This window comes from Macrobrachium rosenbergii, chromosome 48 (assembly GCF_040412425.1).
Source record: "Macrobrachium rosenbergii isolate ZJJX-2024 chromosome 48, ASM4041242v1, whole genome shotgun sequence".
Lineage (NCBI taxonomy): Eukaryota > Metazoa > Arthropoda > Malacostraca > Decapoda > Palaemonidae > Macrobrachium > Macrobrachium rosenbergii.
In genome coordinates, this window is record NC_089788.1 from 32205768 (window position 1) to 32229767 (window position 24000).

At 36.5% G+C, this 24000-nt stretch overlaps 1 protein-coding gene across 20 annotated transcripts in view; it reads right to left on the reverse strand.

The window, feature by feature from the left end:
• Window positions 1-24000, reverse strand: part of Pkn (serine/threonine-protein kinase N) — a 733150-nt gene that overhangs the window by 512149 nt on the left and 197001 nt on the right. The window contains exon 1 of one of the 20 annotated variants that reach the window (XM_067091609.1): window positions 159-1286. The exons of 18 other annotated variants lie outside the window; for them this stretch is intronic. In XM_067091609.1, coding sequence (XP_066947710.1) covers window positions 159-230 — 72 coding nt within the window. In that variant the 5' untranslated portion in view covers window positions 231-1286. Of the gene's footprint in view, window positions 1-158; window positions 1287-24000 lie in introns of those variants that run through there. One more of the 20 variants, XM_067091608.1, reaches the window with a different exon arrangement.

Genomic DNA, 24000 nt, shown 5'->3' on the forward strand with positions numbered 1-24000 from the left:
CATATAAAAACATTCAGGTCGGAAACAGAAATAAAACCACAATTCAGCCAACCATTAATGCCTTCACCAATACACTGTTAAAACCATAACATTCAAGTCGTGAACACTAATAAAATCATAAATTCAGCTAATGCTTAGAAGTAACAACCAATACATACGTGGTAATGACTATAAATGAAGAGCATATTGTTGGGGAGAGTAGGCCCTTCGATGAAGATGGACCCGATCATCAAACCCGGTTTATGGATTTGACTGACTATCCTCAAAATAAAATCATTCCAGGGCACGATGCCCCCCTTCGCCACCCAAAAAGCCCCCGAAAACAGGTTTTTTTTAGAAGGTCCACATTTTCGTCAATCCATCTTCGCGCTGACAGGTGACTGGTGGACTACTAAAAGTGGTGGGGCGAGAAGGTGGGGGTGGGGACAGGGGTTGGGGGTGGGGTGTCCCGATTAGACACCTGTGATCAGTCTTGGATGCCTGACGTCTAAAGTCTAATTTTGTGGATGGAAGACGGGAGGTGAAGTCAGAAGGGGCCTGAGATTTTCCGTATTTTCCAGAGTTCACGAGAAATACAAGGATACAGTGTTAATTGCCAAGCACAACTAACTTACACTAAGGGCAATAATCTCTTACTCACGAATTCGGTCGCCTTCCACATCAACGCACAATTCCATCTGGGTGGCACAGTTAATTTTCCAGAGAGATAATTTTCCGTTTGTAAATTGATAGTCCTTAAGCACAACTTCACGAATTATTTTGTTTCTTGTCTATTTTCACACTAAAACACTAGGAAAACAATACACGTTCTCCAGTAGGTGTATAGTTTCTATACATAATGAATAACTAGTATATTAATTATTTTCTATACAGAAGGATACGAGTAATACCGTTTCAAAATATTTTTTCAGTAGGTACCGTATATTTCTTTATGTTCCTATATAACCAATATCCAATACACTTTTGAAGTGAATATAGATCTATATGATACTATATCATGTAACTAGCAATAATGGAAGCATATGTTATATATGAATAGGTATACACGGACAACTAAGTAAGCAGAACTAATCACTATTAACACAGAAGAAAGCACGTCTAAACTATATCGTGATTCACTTCTCGACGACTGACCGAGGAATTCCCTTGACTAGCAGATTCTATCACTGTTCGGGCTTGTCCAATGATTCATTTTAAAGTGTAATCACTTTCTTCAAGAGACTCACGCTAGACAATATACCGACTCATAAATGACTAGTAGGTAACGTGGATATAATCATCACTTCCTGAAAGAGTAATATAAAAATTGGAAAAGGTATTATAACATAATGGCCACTGAATATCAACTTCACTCACTTTCATTCTTAAAAGGAAAAGAATTCGAAAGGCTTGAAAAACGAAACCCTCCAAAATCAAGGTTATCCAATCTCTTTTGGAGAAATTGTGATGGTAATTAGAGAACACTGAAATCTCCTTCTTCCACATCTCCATCGAAGCAAATCGCATTTCTTTTTTTACATTCACCATTAGTCCTGCTTTAAACATTCCTTTATGGAGTGATTACACACACACACACACACACACACACACACGTCTTTACTTTCAAATATAAAATCACAAATAATCTATTAACATCGAAGGCAGTTTAGCCAGGAAATGACGTAAAACCAAAGGGAATCATATGCGAGAATACCCCTGCTCTGACCAGGATTCGAACCAGTGAAATATGGTGACTGTTGACTTAAAAATATCTCTTGATAGCTGAGCGCATTGGTCCTTATCATACTATTCAAATCATGGAACAATAGTAGAATGAATCTGATATTACGTTATCTGTGGCGTAATATTTGAAATGTGCCTACGTATCTACATGCACATATTTATTCAAACGAACGCATGTATAGTTCTCAAAGACAAAAATAATACATTATCGAAAAAGGATCATCTGCAACTTTCTCTCAAACAGGTGGACTATTCAAACAAGTTAACAACACTTGCAAGTGTCCTTAATTATCAAGGATTTTGTTAACTATCAAATTTCCCATAATCAAGTAAGAAAATCAAAATGAATGCTTTAAAATGATGCCAATGGCTTCAGGAAAGAGTATATTCAACTAGAGAGAGAGAGAGAGAGAGAGAGAGAGAGAGAGAGAGAGAGAGAGAGAGAGAGAGAGAAGTCCTTAAACTGTATCCTTCTACAAGCCACATCCCGCCCTCAAAGTCATATCCCTTATTTCGCCAACCAAAAAGGCCTTCGCCATCACTTCTGCCGTGACAGACGCAGCTCCATAAAAAGCCTGACTACGTGTGACATCATTACGTTGCAACAGCGGTATGGGGAGGTCTCTTTCTGCATGCTGTTTATTAGTTCCCATCGGCCAATTATATGTTAATGATCCATCGCCACCTAACTACCTGCAGCCAGTTATGTACGTTAACGGTTCATAATATATAACTCTCTGTGTCTGGAATCGTGGTTATTTGGGCAACGGCAGTGTGGACAACGTTAACACATTCTTTTTCTGGGTCCTCTTCCACGAGGGAGAGAGCTTACTAACAAAATATATATATAATATATATATATATATATATATATATATATATATATATATATATATATATATATAAAAATATATATAATATACTGTATATATATATATATATATATATATATATATATATATATATATATATATATATATATATATATATATATATAATATACTGTATATATATATATATATACACACATATATAATATACATATATAAACACATATATAGATATAAACATCTATCATCTATCTATATATATGTGTGTGTGTGTGTGTGTGTGTGTGTGTGTGTGTGTGTGTGTGTGTGTGTGTGTGTGTGTGTGTGTGTGTAAAAAGCTAGAATCAGAGACATGAGGGATGTCAACGAAGGAACAAGTACGGGCATTCGAACACACATATTAGCCATGACTGCCCAGCAGAAGTGTGCACTGGGCAGTAAATCTTTAACCTTTACCCCGTGAGCCGGATATTAATGATTATAACGAAAAGGTTAAAGAGCACAATGAAATGGGTACAGAGTGAACCGAACAGGTAAAGACGCGAGGGGAAATGGTATAGTAAAAATGGGAAAATATACAAAAGAGGAAATCATAAAAAAAATAAAAAGGAATTAGGAAAATGTACCATAATACCTAAAAATATTTTGCATCAATAACAGACTGGAAAAATTGGAAATGGACAATCCAAAACTGGAGAAAAATTCAGCAAAATTTGAGGGGTAATACAGCTGAATTTGAAAATACCCAAAATTTAAAATAAAATAGCTAATAAACTATAACGGAACAGGAATTTAGAAGAATGGGAGAAGACAGCGAATGAGAACATAAGACTGAACCGTGTTCAACTTTAACATGGGCATTCCACTTACAGCAAAAAGGTACGACGAGAGAGAGAGAGAGAGAGAGAGAGAGAGAGAGAGAGAGAGAGAGAGAGAGAGAGAGAGAGAGAGAGAGAGAGAGAGAGAGAGGGGGTCCTAGCCACATTATACAAGAAAACGTCAGACGAGATGAAACGAGAGACTCACTTATTCTGATAAAAGGAAAACAAATTTGACCACATAAGTAAACAAACAATGAGAGTGGCATTATAGACGTCAATTACACAGAACGTCATATTAAATAAAAATGTAAAAACACACAAATGTAGATAAAGTATTATAGTACACCAAAACAAATAAATCAATATTAGATGTATGAAAAAAGAAAGCCGAGAAGGGACGAGGGAACTAATTGTCATACAACATAACAAAACTTGAGTGGACAGAAATAGCAGGTAACAGTAAATAAATAAAACTAAGAAAAAATCAGATTCAAATAACTATGAATCGTTTTAAAAAGATGAATAATATGAGATGCAGGAGGGGGTGAGATGAGGAAAAGAGGAAAGTCAGTCGTAAAAAAAAAAAAAAAAAAAAAAAAATCATAAAAGATACGGTGTTGCAAATTGGGTGTCGTAAGGCGGTGAGCAGGTAGCCACGTAAAAGCGGGCAGGTGAGATAATCAGATGAGTAGCAGAAAGCGGCGGTAGTACAGGCCCTTAACGAAGACACTCGCCTCGCTAATTATTGAAGCTATAAACACGCATCGCCGAGGAAAAAACCTCGTGAGCTTAGTTCCGTTAATGAAGGGGGTAGGGGCGTTTCGTACGTTGTGCATGAGAAGGTATTAGGCTACAGGAGCTCGCACTCGCTGACTCAGGGAGACAACTCTTATTATGTCAACTGGGGGAGAATGCTCTGGTCTTATTGCGTCAGCTACGGGAGACAAAGTTCCGAGTTAAAAGATAGTTCGTATCATGTTAGCTGTGGGATACAACTCATGTCTTATATGAGGAAGACATCTCCTTTCAACCGAGTGTCAGGCCTCGTGTTATATTAAAAGGAGGAGACAACTGTAACTTCTAAATGGGGAGACAATTTGTAGCAGGTTAAATGGAGGTTCTTAGCTCGTACAACGATAGTCAAGAGACAGAGGTGGCTTCATGTAAGCGGGCGAGGGCAGCTCACATTAAGACAACATGACTTAAACGTATTAAGTTCACTTAAAAGGAAGAGATAGTTTGTTTACTATCCAGTGGGTGAGATAAAGTGAGTCAACGCACATTTGAAAAGGGGAAAGAGCTCGCACGCACACAAAGAGGGAATAAAGCTAATTGTATATTGACCGAGGGAAGAGGTCGGATTATGCCAACTGGGATACCAGCCATATCATGTTCACTGATGGAATGGCTCATGTCGCACTAACAGCGGCAGAGCTCGTATTTGCAAAAAGAGCAAGCCCCACATCATAATGAAAGAAACGCAGTTCATAATGTGCCATAATATGACACATAGGAGACACCTCCAATCAAGTTGTCTGGCGACAGACATCAATGAGAGAGAACGTGAATGGTGTTCAACGAGGAAAAAACTCGCATCAATATTCGGGAAAAGATCCTCCTTTAAGCTGAATAAGGAGGAGATCTTGCCATCGGGTTAAAGAATCGCAATGCCTTCATCACAAACCTGGACTTAGCGATTCCATAATACGGTGTTGAGAGAGAGAGAGAGAGAGAGAGAGAGAGAGAGAGAGAGAGAGAGAGAGAGAGAGAGAGAGAGAGAGAGAGAGAGAGAGGAATGCTGACAACAAAATCGAAAATATTGGTGACAGCAAAATTAATCAAAATGGGAAAATAATTATCATTAATAATATTAATGCTAAAAGGATATAGTAATGTACAATAATACTTCGCAAGACGATAAAGCCACATCTTGGGACCTAAAAGAACACTGCACTTTAGAAAAGTGCAATTTTCTTTTAGGTCACAGACCCAACGTTTCGTCTTCGGATTGCATCACCTGGCCACCTCATGACAACAATTAAAATTTAATACCTCTATTTATTCTCCCATCTGCAACTGCTTCAGATTTCGACACATCTGGTCACTGAGAGCTTTTTACTGGAGGCCTTCCAAAAGGAGAGAGAGAGAGAGAGAGAGAGAGAGAGAGAGAGAGAGAGAGAGAGAGAGAGAGAGAGAGAGATTATAAACTACAAAAAAAATTGGAAACATTAAAAGTAGAAATATATCAGTCAAAACAACCGTGAATTAAGAAAATTTCGGAGAAGATACTACTAAAATGGTTAAAACCACAGTTAATATATATGGACAAAAGTTATATATATATATATATATATATATATATATATATATATATATATATATATATATATATATATATATATATATATATATATATATATATATATATATATATATATATATATATATATATATATATATATATATATATATATATAGTATATATATATATATATATATATATATATATATATATATACATATATATACACACACACACATATGATTACAATCACTCTGACACGTGATTCGTTTATCACATATTACTACAAGTGAAAAATGACCGGTTTCGCCTTATTTCGAAGTCATTGACGAAAGACTGATACATAGTGTTAGAAATCGTAATATATATACCGCAGAGGCAGTACTGACGAACATACACAACCACTGGAGACTACAGATCCACCATTCACATGTGTCAAAGAGGGAGTGGCTTCAGAACTCATAACGGCTAGTGGTAGAAATCACAATATACTCTCAAAGGACAATACTACCAAACATTTTGTGTTGTTCTATTCTCTTTTCCACTGCTTTACCCCTTTGAGCAATGTAAAAGTTGTCACAAGACTTACATGGAATTTTATACACATCAGAAAATTTCTTTACTTGTACGTTGCATTATTTTATTGTCCATAAATGCGACGTTAACAACAGAATTCTTAAGAAGATGGGGCTATCCTTCATATTATTATTTTGGTAGTAAAAGAAAGCTTTTTGTGTTTAAGTTTCGTTTTTGTTTCTAGTGTTTTTTTGCCGCTTCTAATGCAATGCCTAATACACTGTCTGGATATTTTAATTTCTTCTCTGTATTCCTAATCCCATCCGTTTTTTCATCATATATTCAGGGCTACATATACGTAATGCTCTTAAAAACATAGATTAAACACCGAGTCCTTAACCTTATCGCTGTAGTCAGAATAAAAATGCACATAGGAAGAAATATTATTAGGTTTTCTGTAAACATTATACTTAAACTCATTACTATTTCTACGTATGAGGCAATCCAAAAAGGGTAGGCACCCATCCTTTTCCATTTTAATAGAGAATTTAATTGATGGCAATAACTGCTTCAACTTGCAAAAAACGTTATTTACATTTTCGTTCCCTAGCCATACACAAATTATGTCGCCAACATACCTAAACCATACTAAATAGTGTGGGATTATTTTGTTGAATATTTTTTTTAACTCCGTTTACAAATTACTTTATATACTGGGGATGGAGGGTTTTCCATCGCCATACCGAAATTTTGTGAGTACAATTTTCCATTAAATTCAAATTTACCTTCTTTTAAACATAATCAGTTCAATTAAAGTGTTCTTGGAAAATGATATAACCAGCTGCGCGTTCTCTAATAATTCCGATAAAAACTCATCTGATCGTCAATTGGCACCCTTGTGAATAGTGATACCATATCAAAACTCAAAAGCTTGGATTCACTATTAATCGGTACATTATTTAGTTTTTTTAACAGGTCCACATTATTCTGGATGTTAGCTTCAGAGATGGTACCAGCCAATGGGCTGACAACATCCACTTGGTGCTTTACTAGATTGTAAGATGCGGACCCCACTGAGTTAATAATTGGCCTGGCAGGAAAATCTGTTTTGTGGGTTTATATTGTACCCCTCATTTTTCACCTGTGGTAATACGATATATATATATATATATGTGTATATGTATATATATGTATGTATATGTATATATATATATATATATATATATATATATATATATATATATATATATATATATATATATATATATATACACACACTGTGATTGACAGATAAAAAATAAAAAAAAGAATTGAACTACAGCTCTCAAGCAGGGTTTCAACCCGCGCTTTTCGAGTTGCAATCACACAGCTTTACTGACCCCAATACGAGAGAAAGTTTTTTTTTTTCTCTCCCGTTCGGAAGCTAGCGCCACTGATGTTTTTGGCTCAAATATACTTCCAAAGAAATCTCTCTTGCACGCATGCATGCCTATCATGAATAAAATATTCTTGGCTGTGGCAAGTGTGGGATTTACATTACATAAAAAACTGGGATCACAAAAACTTTTTCTACAGCGATTTACATAAGTTTAATCCAAAACGACGTAATATGTACTTGGATTTAAACCCCACAAAAGTCTTCCAAACCCAAAATCGTAGCTCAAAAGTGAAGCAAAATCCTTCAAAAACTCCAAAATGCAGGAATATTTTCTCCCAAATATCCAAAACGAACGGTAGTATTTTTTTTTTAACTAAAAAGAAAATATACAGCTGCAATTTCTCCAAATAGTCCAAAACAACAGCAGTCCTTTTTTAACGAAAATCCCAAAATATGCAGCACTTTCTCCCAAATACCCAAAAAGAACGCTAGCATTTTCTTAAGGCAGTCCATAAAAAGCAGCACTTTCCCCCTAATATCCAAAAAGAACACTACCATTTTCTTAAGGCAATCCATACAAAGCAGCACTTTCCCCCAAATATCCAAAAAGAACACTACAATTTTCTTAAGGCAATCCACAAAAAGCAGCACTTTCTCCCAAATATCCAAAAAGATCACTAGCACTTTCTTAAGGCAATCCAAAAACAGCAGCACTTTCTCCCAAATATTCAAATAGAACACCAGCACTTTCTTAATGCAATCCATAAAAAGCAGCACTTTCTCCCAATTATTCAAATGGAACACCAGCACTTTCTTAAGGCAATCCACAAAAAGCAGCACTTTCTCCCAAACACCCAAAAAGAACACTAGCATTTTCTTAAGGCAATCCACAAAAAGCAGCATTTTCTCCCAAATATTCAAATAGAACACCAGCACTTTCTTACGGCAATCCACAAAAAGCAGCACTTTCTCCCAAATATTCAAACAGAACACCAGCACTTTCTTAAGGCAATCCACAAAAATTAGCACTTTCTCCCAAAGATTCAAACAGAACACCAGCACTTTCTTACGGTAATCCACAAAAGCAGCACTTTCTCTCAAATATTCAAACAGAACACCAGCGCTTTCTTAAGGCAATCCACAAAAAGCAGCACTTTCTCCAAAATATTCAAACAGAACACCAAAACTTTCTTAAGGCAATCCACAAAAAGCAGCACTTTCTCCCAAATATCCAAAAAGAACACCAGCATTTTCTAAGGGCAATCCACAAACAGCAGCACTTTCTCCCAAATATTCAAACAGAACACCAGCACTTTCTTAAGGCAATCCACAAAAAGCAACACTTTATCCCAAATATTCAAAAGAACACCAGCACTTTCTTAAGGCAACCCTTAAAAAGCAGCACTCTCTCCCAAATATTCAACTAAAACACCAGACTTTCTTACGGCAATCCACGAAAGGTAGCACTTTCCCCCAATAATCCAAAACAACACCAGCACTTCCTGGAATCCAAAAACACGACGGCACTTTATCCCAAATATCCCAGAGAACGGCAGCCTTCCTTACGATAATACAAAATACAGCAGCACTCTCACTCTCGCAATAATCCCAAAGAACACCAGCACTCTTTTCCGATAATCCAAAAGCACAGCGCCACATTCCCCCGAATGTTCAAAAAGGACGCAGCACTTTCTCAAGAAAATCAAAATCTCGAGAGTACTTTCTCCCAAAAAATCAAAAGATCTACAGCACTTTCATCTGAATATCCACAAAATGGCAGCCCTTCTCCAGGAATTCCAAGAAATGCATGTTTTTTTTTTTTTTTATTCAAAAAATTAATAAAACAGTACAAACTTCAAAGTTATGAAAGCCCAAAATTCCTTATGAAAAAAAAAACTAAAACGACAACACATTTAACAAAATTCTTAAAAAAGAAATCAACCGCTTCTCACTCATTCCCAAAACACAACACTTTCTTCGGAAAATAAAAGCACCTCATTTCAAGAAGAAGCCCTTGTGTGCCATCTCTCGGCTCTGCCGTGAGCAGCGGCAGCTTCTCACAGACCCAACGACAAAAGGTCCCGATAATCAACCATGGTCCTTGTGCTCGCAAACCCAGTGACGGCCGAATGATCTCGCGAGCGAGTTTTCTGATTGACCGGCAACCATGGACCATGCCGGCGAACAGTTTTCGTGACAGCGCAGACTTTTATATTCGTGTGTGATTTCGTAACTGGACGGTTTTCTTCAGAGAGAGAAAAAAAGAAGATAAAAAAGATAACATTTCATGATCTGCCAGGTCCACTTCTCCCATCCATCCTCCCCTAAAACCTCACTCGCTAACCCCCGCCCCCCCTCCGAGACTTTTCTTTCAACCGTTTCCCTCAGCTTCTGGTCATGGCGTCTCTACCAGTTACACAGCAAAACCCAGTTTCCATTTGTTTGGAGACTTCTTTCCTTATCCATACCATGATTTGGTTCATGAAAGTTCATCGAATATTTTTGCTATGTAGTTTTTCCTTATGACTCATTCTTTTTTTTTTTTTATTTACGCGTGATTTCGTTTAGTTTTAGTTTTCTTATTCATGACAGTATGAACACTCTCTCTCTCTCTCTTCGTAGATATTTCTTTTAGTTTTTTGTTATTACATTTATTATAGTACAGTCTTCTCTTTTTCCTTTAGTCATGATTAATTACATTCATTCTCTTATAATTTCCCATACAGTTTCCGGAGATTTCTTCATATATTCTGCCTTACATTTTCCTTACAGTGATGATTTCTCTAAGTTTTCATCTATGATGTATTCTACTTTTTTAAAATTAAATTTTAAGTTTTTTATTCGTGATATACTGTTCTACAATCACCTCGTGACTTTAACTTATTCATAATATATTTTCTACTTTATTCACCTCGCCGCAATTTCTTCAGTTTTTTATTCAGGATTAACTCGGCCTCTCTTCGCTTTTCTAGTTTATGAACTTGTTCACTAATTACTTAAAACATCTAGAGAAATACCTTAACTATATCTATTTCTACAAAGGTCACGTGTGAAGACGAGAATTAGACTACTAAGTACAGTACATACCTGTACAGTAAAATATCTATAAGACCTACTAATATAAAGTACACCGCCTTACAATACCATAAGAGTAATTCAAAGAACACTGAGAGAGAGAGAGAGAGAGAGAGAGAGAGAGAGAGAGAGAGAGAGAGAGAGAGAGAGAGAGAGAGAGAGAGAGAGAGAGAGACTATCTATATCAAAACCTAAGACAAGGAAACGTAATTTTGGCCATAATAATAATAATAACAATAATAATAATAATAATAATAATAATTATTATTATTATTATTATTATTCCTGTCTAGGAGATTTCCTTCACTTCAGTTATCAACTTTAGCATGAAAACTGAGTGCTCTATTCTTCATTCACGTTGAAACACAGAGAACCTTGACTGCAAAGAATTTCAGGCAAAAGGTATGCAAGGGTGCCTTTAATACAGGATAAAAAAAAAATAAAGCTACTTATGAATACGAAAAGTGGAAATTTGCAGTGATAAAAATCATGAAGTTATAGACATTATTATGCGGGGAACACGTATAAAGTCACGCTAGATAATGTACTTTTGGTAATTTACATCATTCTTAAGTATCCGTATACCTCGTACCTTTATATCAACGAAAGTCTACAAGTAATCAACTCCATTCCAGACCGTATGTGTACATTCGTATGACTGATATATATATATATATATATATATATATATATATATATATATATATATATATATATATATATATATATATATATATATATATATATATATATATACATACATATATATATATATATATATATATATATATATATATATATATATATATATATATATATATATGTGTGTGTGTGTGTGTGTGTGTCGAGACTAGCGTGAGCGATAGGCGGTAACAATGAGATCTAAAATGGAAGAGTGAGAGGGAAATGATTAAATGCATTTCAAAGAGTTATGAAGTAGCATCAACTATCGCCCCTCAAGGAAGTCCTCGACACTCTATCACGGAGGAACAGCGACGGCAGGGGCCGCAAACGAGGAAAGACAACTTGAACGTTGAACAACAAAAGGACCCTTCTGAACTCTCAACCCCCAACCCCCTTTTTCAAACCCTGGAAAAAAACCCTTCTTTCTATCCCACACCTATTCTTTTGTTGCCCTCTCATGAATCATGACTAAGACCATGCTGCATGCGCTCGCTCTCTCTCTCTCTCTCTCTCTCTCTCTCTCTCTCTCTCTCTCTCTCTCTCTCTCTCTCAACGAAATTTCACAAGTCAACGCCGCATATGCAAGTTAAATCTTTTCCTTAAATTTCTCAAGTTTGATGGAGAAAGGCAGATACTGTAGAATAAGAACAGAACCACTCTTATAAGTAGGAACGTTATAGGTAAGATGAAACACGGAACTAAAGAGAATTGCAAAGTAGCTGTTATATTCTACACCACACGGGTTGAACAGGCGTGCGACTCCCATTCTCCCCTACGGATGCCTGTCTAAAACCCGAATAAGAGCCACCCCAACGGCCTTTCTCTCTCTTTCGTCAAAAGAATGACAGAACATAACGCAGAAATGTGTGTGTGTGAGAGAGAGAGAGAGAGAGAGAGAGAGAGAGAGAGAGAGAGAGAGAGAGAGAGAGAGAGAGAATTAAAAACATCAGTAAGGAAAAACAGAAGGGGGGAGAGCGAGGTAGAGGGAATGCTGTATAAAGGCCTCTGAGCAACGCCAGGCAGAGGGAAAACCTTTATTTCAGAAAAGTGTCTCTTTAATCACTTGGCTAAAATAACTGGATGAAGATAAGAAGTTAATTTCAGAGGATGACAGAGAGAAGAGAGTGACTTTGCACCAAACTTGATACTTTCTAACAACCGGTCAAATGAGAGGGCTTATGTGTGGCAACATCATGAAACTTACCACAGACACAACAGTAGCCTGATGAAAGCGGCAATCGGCCACAATGAGACCCCACAGTCACTAGGGTGATTGAGTATTGCATCGACAGAGACAAACTTACGCAACAAAGGGTCACAACCTGTACTGTCTAACCGCACGATCAAAACAAAGCGTCGATCGAACAACCGGAAACAGACCAGACTTGATAACTGCTACCTCAACGTGACAGACTGGTTCGTCCATCTAATAATTTGTGATTATTCGTTCCGTGCATACGAACGAAGCGTATGTATACAGCAAACATGCGTGCACACACACATATTAATAATTTATAGTTTATATACATAAACTATAAATATTTTCTAAAAAGAGAATTCATCTAAATTTTGCTCTCACCTAACAGCAGGCTGCAAAAAAAAAATAAAAATCTCATCACCTCTCAAGCTGCAATTGTTGTTATGATGGTAGCCTTCCATCATACGGAGAAGTGACTGCCGGCACAGATAGTTTTTTTTTTTTTTTTTTTTTTTTTTACGAAGGGGAACTGGGGAGGTTAGGTGTGAGCTATAATGATGATTCATGGCCAATTTGCAATATAGCTTCCACAGTAAACATAAAATTTTAATAAAAATGACTGCTAAAACGATTAAAAAATCAATAACATTTAGAGCAACATCAAAAGCAAATCGTAACATTAATATCCAATCAGTTTCAATGCTGAAAAGGTACGTCATCAAAGCAGCCATGTCCGCTTTTTGGAACAATTAAACGCCCGCTCAACCGCACGATATGAAACTGACGTTTCGAAATGAGAACCTAAGAGATAGATCTCTGTTAGAGTAATTCAATGGCATGGCTACAACACACATACGAAGATAACTATGAGACAGTAGAAGACGTCTAATTGGATAAACTAAGAAACCTCCGAAAACAGCAGAAAAAACTGCACGAGAGAGAGAGAGAGAGAGAGAGAGAGAGAGAGAGAATGTAATAAATACTCTTACAAGAGTCGCATGAAAACACATACTTTGTATACTGCTTGGATTCCGTTTTCCTTAATTCTTACAACCTTCCTTCTTTCCATGGGCAAACCGATAACTGCCTTCTGAATTATCATGATTCAATCTTTCAGCTATCTGGTTTCTTTCAAGAAATTATATACATATACATATATATATATATATATATATATATATATATATATATATATATATATATATATATACATTTTTATTTTTTTTTTTTTTTTGAACTACAGTACTTGGTCTTTAGGGAAAATGAAGTTTCTACCACTTCACCAACTGCCAGGCAATGATGACTATGCTCACTGTTAAACGACTGATCCAGGATGAACACCTGCACTGAAAGCTTTCACAACACCAGCCCGTTCGCCGACGCAAGAAAGACAAAAACAAAAATATGTCTTAGATTGATCCCCGTTTTGCATACCCTTTAGCTTTGGCCTTGATATTAGAATGGCTGTCCCAACGACCTGCGCGAGGGAATGAAACCCAAAATGTAATCCATAAACCTTCAGTCACTTCCGATACGATCGCGTTTTGCCTCAAGCGAAATGACCAAACCTGGACCACATTCTCAGACCAATAACGTGACCGGAATGAGAATCTCTTCTCTGCATTAGATTCTCCGCAGTGCGGACGGTCCGGTCACAGCAGTTACATCTACCCTCAGTATGAAATCTGGCCATACGCTATTATCTGCCGTCATTATATTCTGATTCTGAGATGAATCGGTGGGCCAAGCATCTGACAGAAAACCCAAGATGTTCACTATCCAGCATACCTTTCCACAGAAACATTAAGAAAATCAATATCCCAAAGCAGCAATTTCAATGAATAACTCTACAAAATTGATTCAATGACAAAAAGCGTAATGGGCAACGCAGAAACATTTCACTATAAGATTCATGGTAAATACAAATAATACAAAATACACAATCTAACAGATCCAGTGCAAAAAATGTATGTAACAGGAATTCACACCTCAAAATAACCTTCGATACAAAAAAGTCAACAGTACAGAAAATAGAACAAGGGAAAACTTACATCAATTTATATTAAATTATAAATCTCATTATAGCTTAACAAACATATACATATACAAATTACGTTATTCGAAAGTAGATCCGATGAAACAAATATGTTAGGCGAAAATCAAAAATGTAAATGCATTTTAAAAAACGAAAATACATAAAAAAGGAATCCGTTAAAAAATAAAATATGCTGGGCGAAAATAAATCCAAATATAAAATTACCATAATTAGATATGTATATATAGGCTATATATATATACTGTATAAATAAATATATATATATATATATATATATATATATATATATATATATATATATATATATATATATATATATATATATATATATATATGTTTATATATATACATATATAAGAACTGAAGGACCTTTTCGCAATAGGGAGGTAAAACTCGTCACCTTATTTGCAAGAGAATAATGAGACGTGATTCCTTTAATGAGGAGTGAACAAGGAGTAGTAAGCAAAAGCACTGTGAAAAGTATAGCGGTGCCAAACGCACGATCATGGATAACTTTAACCTTAAATAAAATAAAAACTACTGAGGCTAGAGGGCTGCAATTTGGTATGTTTCACGACTGGAGGGTGGATAATCAACATACCAATTTGCAGCCCCTCTATCCTCAGTAGTTTTTAAGATCTGAGGGCGGACAGCAAAAGTGCGGACGGACAGACAGATATCCACTCAAGTTTTCTTTAACAGAAAATTAAAAAGAGAGGGATAAACACGAGGGTGAGGAGGATTAAGCAAAGAATAAAGAAAAGAATAGGGCAAAGTACTAAGACAAGGAGTGTGAAAAGGAACCGGCAGTTGAAGGAGATTCCGGTTGATGATATTGATGATAAATGATTGGACAAGTAAAGGGATGAGAAAAAAGTAGCAAGAGGGGGGAAAAGTGAAAATGACTATGATGGAAAGGGGTGGGGAAGTGAAAAATGAGGGATACAATAGGAAAATGAAAAAGGAGGAATGAAAGTAAGAGCTTCCTTCCCGCCTATCTGTTAGCGTTCGCAAAACGTCTAGAACAAAAGCCTCCGGCATAAATATATATATATATATATATATATATATATATATATATATATATATATATATATATATATATATATACACAATATACTGTATATAAATATATATATATATATATATATATATATATATATATATATATATAATATATATATATATATATATATATATATATATATATATATATATATATATATATAATATATATATATATAATGTGTCTACTGTATATATACACACACACACATTAATGAACACACCACAATCAGACACACACGCAATGGTCTATCTCTTACGTATGTCTTATGCATAACACGAAGAAAACTATCAATATAAATATATATAGATATAGATATAGAACTTACTGGTCACTTTTTACCGGCTACGTATGTAATTGTAATAACCACAATGCTGTCGTACTGTATATAAATGCTAACATCCGTAGCAGGATTCGAACCCGCGCCCAGAATATCAGAACGAGATCAGAATATGAACCCGCATCCGGAGTATCAGAACGATGTCAGGTTACTCACCTGACTATCTCGTGGTCAGGTCGATAACGTGACCTCGTTCTGATACTCCGGATACGGGTTCAAATCCTAATACGTGCATTAGAATTTCTTCGTATTTTTCCATTTGGATCTTAGGGCAGGCATTGAGGTTATTACAATTACAATGAATTAAACATAACACACACACACACACACACACATATATATATATATATATATATATATATATATATATATATATATATATATATATAAATCTACGATAAAAAGGTTACAGATAGGCAGTGGTTGGCGTGGGAAAATCTAAACGTGGACGTAATTACCCGTAGACTATCATTGTCGGAGAGAACAAAGAAAAAAAAATTATAGATAATTGAAAATATATACATAGTCTACATGCTCAGAGGACAGTCTTTCAGATTTTACTGTGCTCACCAACAACACATCTACTGTAATCCCCTACACACACTTCTTATCTTTCTCAAACTGTCATGCTTGCAGGATATGTACAGTATATAATCTTCACTGCCTCCGACGCAGCAATGCAGGGGACTTTTCTGAAATCACACCATTCATTTCTTGGCTGTATTTTTACTTCCACAAACCTTTACTCAACATCAGCCCCCTTTCTCACAGTTCTTACTCCAGCTGACTGACACTATCTTGCACTCTTCCAGGCTATCTCCACCTCCCATTCATCACTATCTCCTCTACAAATGGATATTCAGAATTATGTATTAGGGTATCATTTCTAACTCTATCCTGCCTTGTGACTCCTCACATTTTTAAAGCTTTAATCTCAAATTTAAAAAATCTTTCAGACATAATCCGTCCATATACGAATAGAGACTGTACTATTCCATGTCTTATCCAGACTGCTCAATGTCTGATTTGCCCCTTTTGTACAGTCTTTCACTCAACTCACACTAAGAGAATAAGTACTGGATATCCGTGTTCCTGCCCAGAGTTATTTCATCCATTTGCGCACTCTATCATCATTAATTCGGCTTATTTTGAGTTCCATTTTCTAAATACATGATGCCTTCTTTTCAGCAGGGTTGGTATTCTTTACAAAAAGCCAAGGGGAATCTGCTGGACAATTTTTTATTACCAATAAAACGTTTGTAATAACTGCAATAACTACAACGACCTCTTCAAATCTCGGTTTCTACAGACTTTTTGGATACGATTGTAAATACAAAGCCTTACATCCAAACTGGGCTTACATACATGCATTTTATACATACATACATATATATATATATATATATATATATATATATATATATATATATATATATATATATATATATATAGAGAGAGAGAGAGAGAGAGAGAGAGAGAGAGAGAGAGAGAGAGAGAGAGAGAGAGAGAGAGAGAGAGAGAGAGAGAAACTACAAATTACGAAGAAACTAAATATTATGGTAATTGGAGAGCACTTGGGGAAAGTACATTATTTTGCCAGAAAATAGTTTCATTACTCCGTGAGTGCTGGGTGGGGCTAAGTTACATTTTTCCCTGTTTGAGTTTTCCATAATATTGTGGTCTCCTTGAACATTCCTTTTCACTATTTGGTGAAGTTTTCGAATGAAAATTTTGTCTTTTATTTTTGGTAGACCTTCCGTGTTAATCTATCGATAAACAAAGACCTCTGTGGATTGAGAATCATCTTGTCGAGGTCTTTCTGATGTGGACATGGATATGATTTGTATGGGATACTGAAAGCTAGAGAAGAGAGGGGGAAGTTTGACTTGTAGTTTTGCCTGAAGTTTACCTCCCCTGTGTGGACTTGGTTGTCATTTGTGGCAGTTGTTGATAGCAATGGTGTCTGATCTCACCACCGCATTGTGCAAAGGATGTCAGATTAACTCTGAATAAAGTACCATACCAAATGACCAGTGGCACTGCATCTTAGCACATTCGATAGGATATCACGTTACCTATCTACCTGATGCCTATTTAGGTGTTCTCGTTGTTTAGTGACACCGAGATGTATAGGGGGAGGAAGTCCACAGGATAGAGGTAGTCAGAGCAAACGCTGATGCACGAGCAATTCCGGCTGGGATATGATATAAACTGGTTGGGGTAGTGAGCATCCACCACTCGTTCTAGGATTACTGTCAACGGATGGGAACAAGTTTCTGGCTCAAAAAAGTGCGCTGGTGGGTTTGGAACAAGCCCCTCTTTGATTTTTCAAAAGTACAGATCTTTGGTGTACAAGCCTTCACTGGATGCAAAGTAGTTCCATCGCCTTCAGTCCTGCAAGATAAGAGAGATAGATCATGCAGTTCTCTTCTTTCAAGATAGGCAGCAACCGCTAACGTCGATCTATTAGGCCAAATTTGCAGGGTGGGGGGACCATACCGGAGAGCAGCAGTCTGAAACTGGTCTCATCATCGCACAACATGACGCGCGCATGGCGATTTTATTTCTTTTTGAAAATGTCCTCAGTTTCCGTGCCGACTGCTTCAAGAGTCAGCAATGATTCTATCATGTAGCCTACGTGAGTCCTGGACGGGCGTTACAGATGACGACTCCCCGGTCTTTTACTTGGTTCCAGATGTTAATAGGAATATCATGTTTTCTGATCAGTGAGTTCAAATCGGTCCTCGTTAAAGGCTGCTTTGTTGCTCTGTGTCAAGGGCTGGTTATCGTTTCTAATTGATATTTAAACGGTTCGGTTTTCACGCGAGTCCAATAAGGCTGAGACGCGGGAATCTTCACCAAATATTTATATAATCGTGATAAAATCTGCCTTGGCACAATTTTATTACTATCACTAATCATAATATTACAGAGAACTGGACCAAGAACTGTTCCTTGCGGGAAACCTAATATGACCTGGCCTAGTTTGGAACTGGAACATAAAATTTAGGCCAAAGGCCAAACGCTGGGAGCTAAGAGGTCATTCAGAGCTGAAAATAATGTTGAACCAATAGTTGGGGGAGGGTGGAAAGTAAGATGGAAGAAAGAGACTATGAACGGAGATACAGTAAAAGGAATGAAAGGGGTTGCAGCTAGGGGCAGAAGGGACGCTGCGAAGAAGCTTAAGTAATGTCTACAGTGGATAATGCTCCATGATAGATATCTAACGTGATCCATTTAAAAGAATATTGTGTAACTAGGCTTCTACAGTATATGTTGGTCCACATTTTCGCTTTCCTTCGTGTTTTAGACCGTGTAGGGAGAGCTGCTTTGTCGAAAACTTTGGCGAAAGCATGAGGAAAGGTGGCGAATTTGCTCCCGGATTCTGCGATTCTGATTATCCACTCTCGATCTGTAGATCATTTCTCACTCCACTGCTTCATTATGATTATCTCAAAAGACCTGGGAAAGGTGGGATATTGAGAGAGAGAGAGAGAGAGAGAGAGAGAGAGAGAGAGAGAGAGAGAGAGAGAGAGAGAGAGAGAGAGAGAGACCCGTCCAGGTTCTCCCGTTTTGATGATATACATTTTAAAGAAGCATTAACATTAGCATCTGTTTTTCTTTCTTTTTCTTTCCTTCCTCTTTTCATCCTTTGTCTCTTTCTTTCTCCCTCCCCAACAGACAACAGTCAGCTAACTAATAGGTACACAATTTACTGCTTAGGTCAACAGAGACAGACTGGATTTTAGGGAATGCGCGGATTCGCTTCTCTCTTCCGGTTCGAAATTCGAACACGATTCCTCCCGTTGTGAGCTTAGATGGGCTGCCACAAAGTTGAGAGAGAGAGAGAGAGAGAGAGAGAGAGAGAGAGAGAGAGAGAGAGAGAGAGAGAGAGAGAGAGTGGGGGTGGAAGAGACTACATTCATTGACTGGCCAGTTGATCGTCTCATTCATACTTAGCGGTCTGTCTCCCCAGATTACGGGGACCGTTAAGGACTGCTCATGCTGGTCATTCCTGAGGTGTACGCCCTACGGGAGGCGTGACCCGGTTGCCCCCGTGGGAGGAATTTATAAGAGACCGGCTTCTATCATCATAATTTTAGGTGGCTGGTTTCAAGGGTTTCCTGGGACTGATCATTTTTATTTCACTCTCTCTCTCTCTCTCTCTCTCTCTCTCTCTCTCTCTCTCTCTCTCTCTCTATTAACGACACGTGTGTAATTCTGGCATTCAGCGTTCTGGCTGAACGATAGTGATGTTTCATATTGCTACTTTTACCTTTTAAACTGTAATAATGACGAGCTTTTCGAGAACAGGCATTATCCGCCCAATTTAAAAATCAGTTACGAAAGCCTTTAGAAGTCTGTTCCATGAAATCTATTCAACAACTCTATCAAGAAAATCCCTGCACGTATTCACCAAAATAAATTAAAATGTGTGATGCAAAACCGTTCATAAATCTCATCCATATTCCTCCAGTTTCAATTTTCAAATAGAAAATATCCCTTCAATTGTAACATGACACTAAATCTCCATCATGTTCTTTATCTCACCCAATCTCTTCACCTATTTGCGCCACCAAACGCATTTAAACGACTTTTACAAATCACTCTGGCCGTTTTGTTTCAAATCCCCGCAACTGCATTCCCTCAGATCCCTTCCAATGTCTGTTCCAAACCCTCTCAAACATGGGACCAGGATAACCGCAGCCACAACCAAGTACTAAATAAAAAGATAAATCGATTAAGTAATATACAACAAATGTTACTATCGTGAGGAAAACTTGTCAATGAATTATTCATAAAATAAACTAGTTAACCTTGTCAATAACAAAGTAATTGCAAAGGCGACAGCATACGTAAAATGACTCATTCAATATCCGCGAGAGAGAGAGAGAGAGAGAGAGAGAGAGAGAGAGAGAGAGAGAGAGAGAGAGAGAGAGAGAGAGAGAGAGGTGATGTGAGGAATGCTCACAAAACAGTTTTAAGAAGTATATAAAATAATTCGCTAAAAACCGCTAAAACATAAAACTTTCTGCATTGTTTACGCGAACTATTTCAGTATGATGTAATAATAAATATAGTTACAAAACAGAACAAATATTTTAAATTATATTAAAGCAAATATGCAATAACACTTTGTCTCCGTCACTCGGAATGAGTTCTCAAGTTCTTTTCCCATCATCAATTATTCTCGAAGTTGAGTTTTGTTACTGGCTTCTTAATAACTCAGCCTGAGACTTTCCAACTACCGCGGTTACAGCAATTATACTTTCTATCTCAATTTCCCGATAATTTTCAAAACTTACTTATTATTTTCTAAATAGACATCACACATCTCTGCATTTCAGTATAAATTATTCTCACGAAAATCTTTTGAATTTCCCAAACCTAATATCCAGTTTTGCTTCCCGGTAAATACATACGTACATACATACATACATTATATATACACACACAGACACACACACACACACACACATATATATATATATATATATATATATATATATATATATATATATATATATATATATATATATATATATATATATATATATATATATATATATATATATATATACTGTATATACATACATACATATATATATATATGTATATTGTATACGAATAAAAATCTTGGGTAATATGCTGCCAATTAGCTTAATTCATTTAAATCTGCTGGCGAAGGGCACCTTTTTCGTCTTCTTCTTCAGCCACTACCACAAAGCGATTAACTGCATGAATCTGCCAGTTCAGCGTCCCTTCCTCCAACACGACAAGTCTCCATTATCCTTAAAAATGGTAAACGAGGGAGGAGGGGGATAAGGAGGAAGGTGGGGGGCCACGGCACTCTTAATTTCCCACTTCCCTTTTTAACTTCCTTCCGCTAATCGGGAAGCAGAAACCAAAGTATTTTACAGAAAAAAAAATCAATAAAAATACACAAACTTATACCTCTTCTTGGTCTAAAATGAAGAAACATATAAAGACTACACACCCGTATACAAATATACACTCGCATGCATCCATGCATGCATATATATATATATATATATATATTATATATATACAGTATATAATACGTGTATATTTCCTCAAACCTAGCTTCTCATCTTCTCCAAAAATCTTAATTTTTATCTTTATCTTTAACAGTCAATTTATGTACAGTTCTTCCTGGTTGAGTTCATGAGCCTTTCAAACGCAGCAGCAACACACACACACACACACACACACACACACACACACACACACACACACACACACATATATATATATATATATATATATATATATTATATTATATAAAATCTTAACCACTACAACCTTGCTAATGAGAGTTCATTCTTTACTTGCAATTACAGATGTGCTCAAGAAACTGTGAAGTGGCTTGCTGACAAAAATTAACAATAATAATACCGTTAATAATACATTTTTGGATATTCTGTTATAAACAAACAAACAAAACATGCATATGGCTATTATTTCATAACCGAACACACAAAAATACGTAAGATCTTCTCTTATAACCCACAAACAAAATAATGAAGATATACCATTAAGAGAGCGGATTAAGAATATGGTGGTGATCATTTTCTAATCATTTCTCTGTAGCCAGTCGTAATCATAAATGAAAATAATGAATTCTCAAAACGTGCTGGGTCTCGGTCCAAGTCTAGCAGGCGTCCGTCAACAGGCGGGCCGGTCTCGCGGTTAAGGAGTTGGGGTCGTCCTTATCCAAACAGAGACGTGTATTGGTTTTCCTGGACCAACAAGAGCTGCTGCAGTTCCCACCGACTGCAATCCGCAGCGCCAAACAGCTGTTTCTTTCGAAAAGAAAAAGAAAACCAAGAACAGCGAACTGAAACATTGCAGATGGGTACACCCACGTCAGTTTTGAAAGTAATTAACTCGTAAGAGAGAGAACGCGAAAAAAAAGGCACAGGATTACAATATTTCTTTTTTCTTTAGCTGAGACATTGAGCACAAGTAGCAAGTAACAAAAATTTTCGAACACTGGAAATAAAGAGTAAAGAATACAATGCCTCAATAAAAATAAAAACGTGAAAGGCAAAATCCCATCCAACTGACAGGGAAATGAAAAAGACTGCAACGTCGACCGCCTTAACCAGGAATACAGTAGGATAAATATCTGAAAAACAAAAATACTGGGGAAATAATAAAAAAAACTACAGAAAATGAAACAAGTAATATAATGCAGACAGAAAGGCCAATCACCTCGAAAACATGGAAAAAGAAAACTAAAATTTAAAACTAAGGGGGAAACTTGAAAGGTGAAAAATACACCTAAGGAAAGCTGAACGAAATAAAAAGAGAAAAACGAAATAAAACAAAAAGAATCAAAGGAATACTTACAGAGAAAAATGAGCAATATTGAAATGCAAAACAAATGCAATCGACTGAGGTTTGAGGTTCATCACTTACAACGCACAAAAAAGTAAAACAAAGAAATGAGAAAAATTTGAGAAAAACACGCTGAAGACCACAGCAAAATATCGCAATTCTATAACACTGCAAAGTAGTGTTATGGATATAGCGATACGTGAACAAAAAAAAAATCTGAAAAATGAGAAAAAGTTTTCCTCGCAGGAATCCCAAAATCCTTCGAGCGGAAAAAAAACCCGACCGCTTCTTTCCATTTTATAAATCCATAAAAACACAAAATTCACGTACCCATTGGGGCACAATGACCCTTTCGTTATAATGTAGTTCCACATATGTAGCCGTGAAACACAAATTACACACTGCATTCACGCGCTTGTATACCTGCATATTAAAAACAGTCGCACCCGCGTTGCAAGGTAATGTGTGTGTGTGTGTGTGTGTGTGTGTGTGTGTGTGTGTGTGTGTGTGTGTGTGTGTACGGCATTATGTATAAACCTGCATATACATAAAACCATTTAAACCATATTCTTTTCAGAGTTGCCTACTTGATATCAATATGGTGAGGAGGAGGAGGAGGAGGAGGAGGAGGAGGAGGAGGAGGAGGAGGA